The 12,113-nt window shown below is 44.6% G+C and overlaps 1 protein-coding gene across 3 annotated transcripts in view; it reads right to left on the reverse strand.

Annotated features, from left to right (window-relative positions):
* Positions 1-782: 782 nt before the first annotated feature.
* The window catches only part of TRADD (TNFRSF1A associated via death domain), a 30,581-nt gene continuing 19,250 nt past the window's right edge, over positions 783-12,113 (reverse strand). For all 3 annotated transcript variants that reach the window (XM_075188956.1, XM_075188957.1, XM_075188958.1), the window contains exons 2-5: positions 9,704-9,842; positions 7,758-8,038; positions 3,122-3,326; positions 783-1,562 (exon numbers count right to left, since the gene is read on the reverse strand). In XM_075188956.1, the coding sequence (XP_075045057.1) occupies positions 1,258-1,562; positions 3,122-3,326; positions 7,758-8,038; positions 9,704-9,842 (930 nt within the window). In that variant the 3' untranslated portion in view covers positions 783-1,257. The remainder of the gene's footprint in view (positions 1,563-3,121; positions 3,327-7,757; positions 8,039-9,703; positions 9,843-12,113) is intronic.

Raw genomic sequence — 12,113 nt, forward strand, 5'->3', positions numbered from 1 at the left:
TTTACCTCGCTTCTACGGGGTGCAAGGAAAGATGAGTGGATATTTCATGCCGGCCATCGAGGTGGATTGTCTTCATGGACCAGTCAGGTGTCACAGGACTAAGAACCGAATTCCCTACATTAAATGCCTTTCTCTACCATATCTAAAATGGGACAATCTAAGGGGGTATTCAATTGTCAGTGAGTTGTTTTTTTGGCCGTGTTAAGTCATTTTAACGCTGTTTTTTATCATTTTCGAGCGGGTTAACTTTATCAGCAATTCAATTTCATTTTTAACGCTTTTAAGTGTCCTCTCGCGCTGCAGTAGGAGGTCTATTGAAAGTATAGGGTGTGCGAGAGGCAGCCGCGTTAAAAGCTATTCAATTGTTTTTTAACGCTGCACGTTAAACAGGCCAATATGTTGTTTTATCTCGCACCACTTTGGGGTGTAATAAAAATAAAAAAAACTCTGAAAAGTATCTGAAATCATGTAAAAAATGTGGAAAAAAGTTAAAACTTATGTTTATCGCTAATGTCTAACTTGTGTAAGTTGATTTTCTTGTGAAATAATAATGAAATAAAAAAAATAAAATCACTAATTAAGTATACTTATGTATGTTTTTGGTACATATATGAATGTAGTAATGTGTTTTGACATGGTGTAGATGAGTGTATGGTAAAAAATAGTTCAATTAAAAAATATGCTAAAGAAAATACTGTAATGTAGATATTATCAATATGTAATGCAATCTAATGTATGGAAATGTATGCAAAACCTTTTTTTTGTGCTATACATGACCGCGGGGGCAGTGTTCCCTCTTTTTCAATTGAATTGCACAAGTTTTCCCGCTGCGCTAACGCAAAACGGTCGCTATTGCCATCAAAAACCCGTGGGAGATTTTTTTTCTTGTTAACGCTGCGGGAAAAATAAAACTTGCTAACAATTGAATACCCCCTCAGAAGACATTGGAGTAAATAGAGGGAAAGTGCCGTAAACTTCGTTCGGTGTATCTTGTTGGCTTTGGTGAAATATCACAATGTCATTGTGAAGGTTGAGGTAAATGACACTGGCCGGAGTGGAAGGTCTGTAGTGACCCCTCTACCTCTGCTTATGACGTTACCCATTTGCAGAGGTGCCGTACAGCACTATAGGCTTTTCCAACATGGCTATATAAGATAGGGCACTCCATTACGAAATGGTTAGGCCAAGGCCTTGTCTATCTCCACATCACCAATATCTGAATGGAGCAAAGTAGACCAAGTTCAGATTCCCCGGTTCCTAATTCAATCCATTTTCAGACAAAGATAGCAGGTCCTCAGCAATTCCATTTAGTCCGTTTTCTACCAGTGCGTCCACAAGTCTGTGTAAGGTGGCCTTCCTCCCCTCGCAATCGATGAACCGTCGCAGCATCTGGTAGGCCTGTTCGTACAAACCTTCTTTCTCAAGCTCGAAAGCCAGGTTTTCTATGGTGGGATCTCGCAGAGCACGGCAGTCTTTCTTCAACGACCTGCCCACTTTCTTCCAGGCTTTACCCACCAAATTGGCGAAGAGCTGGTGATGTGCTGAGGTCACAGTCCTGTCAACTGAAAGAGTCATTTTTGGTTAGCAATACGGATCGAACAAGAACAGGTGGGTCTCAGACTAAACCGCACTTTGCCCATAGCAGCCAATCACAGTTTGTCATTCTTCCAGTCTAGTCTGGGGAATGAAAGCTAATCTCTTATTGGTTGGTATCGGCCTCACCAGCTTTATTACCATGCAACAGTTTCCCAAATCTGTTCTCCGTATAATGTAATAATACATTGTAATTGGGAGACGTTTATGAAAACTAATAAGGAAAAGGAGTTGTTACCCATAGCAACAATTCAGATTTTTTTTCCCCCTAGTACACAGAAAGTGAAAGCAAATGTCTGATTGTTTCCCATAGCAACCACAATTTTTTTCGTTTGCACCTCCACTAAATTGTGTCTATATCTACACCATAACTCGCACTATTTATTCCTTGATATTTTTGCATTTATCATATAATACATCTTCTTTGCCTGAAAATAAACTTTGTTTGCTGCATACATTAACTGGGTTTCACAACTCACTTTATTCCACTTGGGAGATAAACCTTATGCGAATGCTCTTTAGACTGAAAGTGCAAGTTTATTGCACGTGTAAACCATGACATACTCTCTATTGTAGAATATATGGGTGACTGAAGGTCTTTTGGAATTATATTGCCTGGAGAAACTCACCCATCCTTCCCCTTGCCTTTATTTGGTCATGGAATTCCCCTAGAATAAGCTTTTTCCCTATTGCTATATAAGGTATGGGATACATTATCATCTAGATAACAATATCTCATTATTTACAAAGGGCAATTAACATGGCTGTCAATATATAATGGGAACTCTGTATCCTTACTGTAAAATATAAGGATATTAGAGGTTTAGGCTGTATGACACATTCTTCATACAAGTCACAGAAATCTTAGGCGATTTTTTTATATCCCTTTTTTTTTTATTTCACTTAAGGTGATACATATTTCAATATAATACACATGTGTGAATTTAATTTGATTGTTAGATATAAATACTGCATACATTTCAGCACAGAGCACATTCAAAATGAGTCATGTGACGTGTGTGTGTGTCTCTCTCTCTCTCTCTCTCTCTCTCTCTCGAGAGAGAGAGAGAGAGAGAGAGTGTGTGTCACTGGAAGGAGGCTAAAACATAAGGCCCAAAAGAGACTGATCAAGAGATGCACCTGGGAGGTGCCTGTGAAAAAGCAGCTAGGATAGACAATTAGGGTCTCAGACCTGGGGAGGAGGTGAGCTGCCTCCTGAGACACTCTGCTGTGGTGAACAACAATATATTGACTGTGTGTTCAGACACAAGGTCCAAACACCTGAGAGAGGATTTTGCTTATATTTTGTTTTGTTCACAAGTTGGTGAATAATCTAGCTGTGGCTGTGATCCTGAAAACTCTGGACTTGTGTGGTTTACTGCTGCTATTCACCAAGGAGATAGTACCTATTCCCCTGATTATAATACTATACATTTATTTATATATACTTGTGCATTATGATAATGATATGATGTTATGTGCCTAACTCTTTATAAGATGTCATCTCCACAGCCCAAAGAGAACTCACCATATTCTTGTCCTTGAAATTGGAAGGTGTTTCCCTCAGATGAGCATAAGCGAAGGGTGTGGGGAGGGGAGCTCTGACTGGCAGGACAGGATGGGGAGCCCTGATTGGCTGGAGAGGTGCCGTTCTGTGGAGTGATGGAACCCAGGGACAATTGCATTAAGCTCCTGTCGAGGTCAGCAAGTTCATCATCCTTCTGATAACTGGGCTGAAGGGATAACAAGATGGAGAGTGATTGAGTGTTAATAGGACATCATCTGCGACATCTCAGGAAACAATGCTTGTCATGAAAATAGACTTTAATGCAGAAAAGGAGCATAATGTTATATATATATATATGTTATCTGCTAGACTGCCACCTGTACAGGTGTTAATGGGCTGTAAGATTGAACGCTTATCAAAATAATGACCTATAGAGCACTATGACATCATTACAATACTTACAGCAGTTTTAGTAATTGCTGAATGAACCATAGATGCCGTTTGTTATATTTTTGATCCATTCAGCATGTGCCAAAACTGCTGTGAATATTGTAATAGTGCTTTTAATAGTACTTTATTGATTTGCCTTCAAGACTCATTCACAGTTTATTGACGCACAGGACAATGTACCAGGGATATCATAATGTATATACTTGTGAATTTTAAAGATGATTGTTCATTTTGATTCAACTAATGCTAAAGTGTTAATAGCTCGGTACTCGTGTACTTTACGGACTCATTGTAGAGAAAGCAACGAATGTTTTGTTGTCCTCGTCCCAAATCGTTCAGCATCCACTCTCCTCCCCATTATTAGAGAACGGATAAGACCTGGCACTACAATCATATCGGATTGTTGGCGAGTTTATGCGGATATCGGTAACAGTGCCTTCCTTCATCTAAGCGTGAATCACACCTTCAACTTCGTGGATCCTGAAATGCTAGCAAATACACAGACGATTGAAAGGATGTGGGGATCTGCTGCTAAGTGGGGAAACAAAAAAAGAAGAGGGATGAACAGGGATTTCCTCGAGTCATACATGGCCGAGTGGAGGACTAGCCTAAATAACCGTGATCCCTGCGAAGTGAATTTAGAAGATATTTCGCAACAAGCTGACTGCTATCCACGACCTCTTTCTATCCAACTCCTTTAACCTTCATGCCGTTACTGAAACCTGGCTCTCCGATTCTGATACTACTTCCCCCGCTGCCCTCTCCTATGGTGGCCTCTCCTTCACCCACTCCGCCAGGCCTGGTGCCCGCCCTGGCGGTGGAGTTGGCCTCCTCCTCTCCTCCACCTGTACTTTTCGTGTCATTCCCCCTGAACCCTCCCTCTCCTTCTCCTCTTTTGAAGCTCACTCCATCCGCCTCTTCTACCCCATCCATCTCCGCGTCACTGTCATCTACCGCCCCCCTGGCCCCACCTCCCTCTTCCTTGACAACTTTGCTAGCTGGCTTCCTCACTACCTCTCCTCCGATCTCCCCTCGATCATTCTCGGTGACTTTAATATTCCCATCGACAACCCCACCTACCCTGCTTCCAGCAAACTGCTCACCCTCTCTTCCTCCCTTGGTCTCACCCAATGGACCTCCTCCTCTACCCACTGCCTTGGTCACTCCCTTGATCTTGTCTTCTCCTACCTATGTAATCTCTCCGACTTCTCCATCTCTCCCTTTCCTCTATCCGACCACCATCTCCTCTCCTTCTCTCTCTCCTCTTCTCCTGCTCCCCTCCCCCTGCCCAAACCTACTCTGTCCATACGCAACCTCGATGCTCTTGACCCTGCCTCTCTGTCCTCCTCTCTCGGTACCCTCCTTTCTCCCCTTTCCTCCCAGGCCTGTCCCAACCAGGCGGTCTCCCTCTACAATCACACCCTCACCTCCGCTCTGGACGCGGTCACCCCTGCCCACTCCGTCCACCCCCGCTGCTCCAAACCCCAACCCTGGCACTCCAAATTTACCCGCTTCCTCCAAAAATGCTCCCGTTCCGCTGAACGTCACGGGAGAAAATCCCGCTCCCTGGCTGACTTCCTCCACTTTAAATTCATCCTTTCATCCTACAGCTCTGCCCTCTCACTCGCTAAACAATCTTTCTTTAAATCCCTCATCTCTTCCCAGTCCTCTAACCCCCGCCGCCTCTTTGCCACTTTCAGCACTCTCCTGGCCTCCCCTCCCCCCACCCCCTCCTCCCTGACTGCCTCTGATTTCGCCTCCTTCTTCTCCTCTAAAATCGAGGCCATCCGACTTGAAATCTCCTCCTCCACTCTCTCTTCCACCCCTCCCACTCTTCTGTCCTCCCCCCCCCAACCACCTTCCCCTCCACTCCTTCCGTCCCACCACCGGCGAGGAAGTCCACTCTCTCATTTTATCCCCCCCCCCCACTACCTGCCCCCTGGATCCCATCCCCTCCCACCTTCTTCGCTCCCTTTCCCCCACCACCTGCTCCCACCTCGCTCACCTCTTTAATCTCTCCCTCTCCACTGGCATCTTCCCCTCCTCCTTCAAACATGCTCTCGTATCCCCCATTCTTAAGAAACCTAATCTCGACCCCACTTCTCTCTCGAACTATCGCCCCATATCTCTTCTCCCTTTTGCCTCCAAAATTCTCGAGAGGCTCGTCTGCAGCCGTCTCACCTCCTACCTTTCTGAATACTCCCTCCTTGATCCTCTCCAGTCTGGTTTCCGCCCCCTCCACTCCACTGAAACTGCCCTGGCTAAAGTCACCAATGACCTCCTCTCTGCAAAAGCCAGGGGCCACTTTTCCCTTCTCATCCTCCTTGACCTCTCTGCAGCCTTTGACACCGTTGACCACCCCCTCCTCCTTCACACCCTCCAGTCTTTCGGCCTCTCCGGCCCAGTCCTGTCCTGGTTCACCTCTTACCTTACTCACCGTTCCTTCTCTGTCACCACCTCTGGGTCTCTCTCCCCCCCATCCACCCTTCCAGTCGGGGTCCCTCAGGGCTCTGTTCTGGGACCCTTACTCTTCTCTCTATACACCTCCTCCCTGGGTGAACTCATCAGCTCCTTCGGCTTCAGCTACCACCTTTACGCTGACGACACTCAACTATACCTCTCCTCTCCTGATCTCTCTCCCTCCCTCCTCTCTAGGGTGTCCGCCTGCCTCTCTGCCATCTCCTCCTGGATGTCCTCTCGATTCCTCAAACTTAACCTTGCCAAAACGGAGCTCATAGTTTTTCCTCCCTCTCATACCCCATCCCCTTCTGACCTCTCCATCACTGTCGACAACACCTCTATCTCCCCTGTCCCCCAACTTCGCTGCCTTGGTGTCATCCTCGACTCCTCTCTCTCCTTTGGCCCCCACATCCTCTCTCTTGCTAAATCCTGCCGCTTCCAGCTGCGCAACATCGCTCGCATCCGGCCCTTCCTCTCCCAAGATGCCACCAAATGCCTTATCCACTCTCTGATCATCTCCCGCCTGGACTACTGCAACCTCCTCCTCACTGGCCTCCCCCACTCTCACCTCGATCCCCTTCGATCCGTCCTTAACGCTGCAGCTAGGCTTATTTTCCTCTCTCGCCGCTCCTCTTTTGTCTCCCCCCTCTACCTAGCCCTTCACTGGCTCCCATTCCCCTTCAGAATCCTCTTTAAGCTCCTCACACTCACCTACAAGGCCCTCGCCAACTCCACTGCGCCCTACATCTCCACCCTCCTCTCTATTCATGCTCCATCCCGCCCTCTCCGTTCTGCCTCTGACCGTCGCCTCTCTTCCCCCCCTTATAACCTCCTCCCACGCGCGTATCCAAGACTTCGCCCGCGCTGCCCCCCTCCATTGGAACAAGCTCCCTCCCTCCATCAGAACTTCCCCTAATCTGTCCAGCTTCAAACGGGCCCTAAAAACCCACCTTTTTCTTAAAGCCTTTCTGTCTCCCACTTAACTTCCTACCTTATCTTCTGCCTCTGTCCCCCTACTCTCCCTCTCTCCCCTGCGTCTCTCTGTCTGTCCACCCCTCCCCTTAGATTGTACGCTCCTCTGAGCAGGGCCATCTCTCCTCCTGTTTCCACCACTTCTAACTCTGCTCTCCAGCTACTTAGCCCTCCTCCTCAAAGGTCCTCCACCCCACGTCCACTTTCGCTCCCTCCTCCCCCCTAGGGGTCTCCCTGTCTTCCGCGCCCCCCTTCTTGGGCCCCGTCGTTTTCGGATCCTCCCTCCCCCTTCCCCGCCCTCTCTAGCTGTGCATTGAGCGTACTGAGTTGCTGTGTTTACTGTACTGTGCTGTCTCCCATTGTATTGTGATTTTGTTTGTCTCTGTACGGCGCTGCGGATGCCTTGTAGCGCCTTATAAATAAATATTAATAATAATAATAATTTCCAATTTTTGCCTGCAAAAAACAACCGAAGAATCAACAACCGAAGAAACGGAAGTAGCAGCGGACGTCAACGAAAGTTCTATATAATAAGGTCATGAGTCCGTAAAGTACACAAGTACCAATAGCTCCTTATCACCAGTGAATCTTCAGATTCCCTGGAACTTCAATAGGCTCACATCTGGAGATTGGGGAAATTTATTACAGTTTATAATATTATTGCATTACTATATCAATTTTAACGGATCATTACTGTGTCAAGTACTTCTCCAGAAGCCGCACATTTCAGGTCAAGCTGTCAGGAGCTGAGAATATCTCCAGTCCTCTGAATTACCTTCAATAAGAAAATATACCGCAGACATTGGTCCTCCTCCTCTAGAATAATGTCAAGTTTCTCTCCATCAACTTTGAGCTCCAAACAGACTTGTAGAGACTCCATAGTTAAGTAACTTCTAAGTTGATTTTGGATTTGCTGATGTACCTTCCTCTCTCTGTAATGCTGGAGGAACCTCCTACAAGTCTCTTGTTCACAGAACTTGATGTGAAGAATCAGGTCACGGTCACCTCTATTAATTTTTAGGATTTCAAGGGAATTTAGGGATCCTCCGGAGACCTCTGGGAACCAGAGACAAAAGGAATAGTCATGCAAAGCATACAAAAACCAGGTTGCGGCTGAGAGGATCAAGAAGACAGATCACAAAGTAAAGATAGCTCCAGCCATAACCCCTTTGTCAGTTTCTGGCAGAACCAAAGTGGTCCATACATTCAATGATACGCTTGACCAGAAATAATCACATTTCACAATCAACATTAAAAACACAACGTTCTAATATTGTCTGATGAAAATGTTCAAAACTAACCAATCCCTTGTCTGAACAATTGTGCCAACAATATTTGTTTATTATAAATAGTTTGTCCAAATTACGCGTTGCCCGATTCAGAGTGAGACGTGAGCCAGTTTGTGTAGCGGATTTTTCTTTTTTGTACTGCACACGCTCAGAAAGTAAACTTATGGGGCTATTCAGAACCGCAACTTTTTTTGGCACTTACCACTCCTTACGGGTGAAGAGGTGTGACGGAGGCGGGAAGGGGTATTCTAATGTAGACAATGCATAGTAACGGCGTGTTCCAACAATTATGTTCAGATTCAGATTGGGATGTAGTTGCAGATACTGAGAAAACTGGTTTATTTGCGGGTGCATGGGGTCAGGTGTAAGTAGCGGATGATGATGAAGAACACCCGAACTAGCACGCGGTTTCTAATTAGAGGTTTGCGATTGATTCGCAGACGCTTATTGAGACTTTAATAGTCACTCGGCCTCAGATTAGTATTTGCTGTAGCAAACATAAAAACATTTTTTATATTGTATGCATGTCGGGAAGTTGTTCCTGATTGATTAGCTAGGTTATTCATGTTTAAATAATACTTCATAGTACGTACGTCCGTAACGTAAAATAAAACGTTTTTGTACATGTTAGCAAGTTGGGGGTAAGTGTCCGAGGGGTGTGTCAAACAAATACATCTGAAACTCAACCAGACCTGAATGCATCTTCATCTCAGAATATGGTGCATATATCCATACACTTGCGTGCAACTTTTTTAATCACAAGTTACACTTACATTCCACTCTGAATCAGGCTCACTGTGTGCAAGGTAAGCAATAGGTCTGCTCCAGGACAGATGACGATATATAATGACACCTGTAGCCATTCAAAATCCCTGCGACCCTGTCTCTGTCTAGACATACATCTTCTGCCTAGTCACCGGCCGACTAACTGGCATCAGTCACCCCACCTACAGCAAGCAAACTGTCTTTTATTCCCCTCCCAAGCACTAATTAATCAGTAAAGAAAATAAACTAATTACACCCATGTGGTGCACCTGTGTGCGACATGAAAATATGAGTGGGAATTTAACCCTATCTGTGGCCTGTACATGCAGACTCTTAAATCAGACTTGCAATAAACTCACATTAACAGCATATCGGCCCTTAGAGTTATAACTACGCAGTTGCTGGAGTCAGCTTTTATAAAATGTTACAGCAACTGCCTGGTCAGATTCTAAAACACACATGCGCGGAGTAAAAGGGTTATATAGCAATGTCTGTTATTTTTATTTTGTGATACTTGGTACTGGCCAAACTGAAACAAAGGATGATTTCATGTCACAAATCTATTATACTTGTCAGATTCATGTTGGTTCCTCTTTAACTGGTAGATTGTACATCGCTGTCCTGGTAAAGCTATAACCTCTCTGTGAAGACATTACTCTGTTTATACCTGACAAAGCTTTCCTGAGTGCAGAGTACACCGTTGATCTACAGTTGTCATACTGAGCAGGGAGAGAGGTAGAGTCGGACTGAATGTAGAGGTAAACACTTCCAACCCACTCACTGGGACCGGATGCCATCTTTGAGGGCTGAAAGACACAAGAAAGGAACAATGTTGTCCATCTAATTAATTACACATCATGTACATATGTATAATGTATAGTATTGATGCTGTGAAAAAAAATATTACTTTTAATAGATTAATGTAATATATAATGTATTCGAAACAACAGGTCCGACCATTGGCGCTTTAAAACCGGCAATTTCAGTCTGGCCATTGTAAGTGACATCAATTGCTGTGGAGACATTTTAGAACATCGGAATTTACAGCTGACGGATAGTCAAGGTGTGGAGAATGTTGGATGTCACTTATATGCTATGTCTAATCCTTGTCGGCCTTAGAGTTATCTGATATTTTAGGTCGGTGTAAGTGTTGTCAGCTTTTTCACTGACGGAATAATCACTACCACCGGTAGAGAGAACATTGGATCCTCTAAACAAGCCAGGGCAAGTAGAGATACGAAAGCAAATCCACTTAACAAAAAAAACTCATGAGTGGAGAAGACAGCAATTCCAATAAACCATCTGGGTCAATCACTGATAGCAACACAGGTCAAGATACAGGGCACTAGGTCAAGCAGGAACTATCAGCAGCATTGGTATGCTGCCAGGAAGAGGTTTATAAAGGCAGCAGCACCAATCAGAAGTGCAGGATGATTAGCTGCATGAGTGTGGTAGGTGATTGCACACCTGAGGCTGGCAGACTGAGAGCTGAATGAAGCTTGTAACTATTTGCCTAGCAACCAGCTGAATCAGTGAACTACAGGAATTATCCTACACAAAGTAGTAGCAGTAATTGCACAGGTGATAGATCAAACAAACAGGAGAGCTCCTATTTCTTAGCAGCATCTAGTACTATAATAACCAGACACATTTTCACATATCTGCAATGCTTCTAGCTCGCTGAGAATTATTTTTTAACTGATTATTTGCTGTGAAAGGATATTATAGAGGAGGCAGATAACCATCCCCTCCTGACACATTATCTTGCCTTATTACATGTCACCACCCCTCCTATCACATATGGGACCTTAGCTCCCCTGTAATATAACTTTATTATTCCAAGTTTAGTTTTTAGAGTTAGAAGATAAGCCAAAGACAGAGGGCAACTTCTTGCAATTAGTCTATCTGAAACCAGCTAATTCACAAGGTCACAAAGTTTGGGACTGCAAGGCTTCAGTGTCCAATAAAAAGATAACACCCAACGCTATGAGCGCAGAACTTAACTTCACAACGCAAAGTGAGCCCATCACTGTCAGTGTATAGAGAGACTTCCAGTCGGCAGATCTGATCCACGTGCAGCGTCATTTACCTCTGGCTGCTACTACACAGAATGTGATACTGAAAGATTGTTCACCTTACTCCTAGCACCACAACATTTCCTTTTGTTTGCAGTTTCTAAACACACATCATCTAATTTCCTTGCTGGGTGTAGACACGTCTTTTCCTGGAAATAGTTTGTGGATTACCAGATATTACTGAACAGAGAGCACTCTGTGTAAAATGAATAATGAGTTTACAGCAAACCTTACTAGTTTCCTTAAAATGCTTAAAAACAGCCAACCTATTCATACATATATTATAATTTAGCATTGGATGTGCAGACTATTATTTTATTATTAACATTTTTGTAAACTTTTTTTTACTTTTGCTATTTTTTTTTAAACTTTTTTCCGTTTAAGCAGGGGTGTGGGGGCTTCAGGAGTTACATGAGACCCCCAGATGTTCTTCCCTTTATCATCATCATCATCTATTTATATAGCGCCACTGATTCCGCAGCGCCGTACAGAGAACTCACTCACATCCGTACCTGCCCCATTGGAGCTTACAATCTAAATTCACACACACACAGACACACAGACAGAGACTAGGGTCAATTTTTGATAGCAGCCAATTAACCTACCAGTATGTTTTTGGAGTGTGGGAGGAAACCAGAGCACCTGGAGGAAACCCACGCAAACACTGGGAGAACATACAAACTCCTCACATATAAGGCCATGGTCGGGAATGAAACTTGTGACCCTAGTGCTGTGAGGCAGAAGAGCTAACCACTTAGCCACCGTGCTGCCCGGGGCATATAGATCCAAAGTAAACAGGATCTATGAGTAACTAGTAATCTAGCTACTATACAAACCAGCGTGCGAGGATCGATTAGTGCAGGCTGGCATCATCTGTCCTCGCCTAGATTGCCTGTCATTGAGCGTATATTGCAATGTGACATCATAGGACTTCTCCCTCAAATGTGGAAGCGTGCTGTCGTGCTGTTTCTCCGCATTGGACACATGCAGGCTCTGATTTAT

This window comes from Mixophyes fleayi, chromosome 10 (genome assembly GCF_038048845.1).
Source record: "Mixophyes fleayi isolate aMixFle1 chromosome 10, aMixFle1.hap1, whole genome shotgun sequence".
NCBI classification, from domain to species: Eukaryota; Metazoa; Chordata; class Amphibia; order Anura; family Limnodynastidae; genus Mixophyes; species Mixophyes fleayi.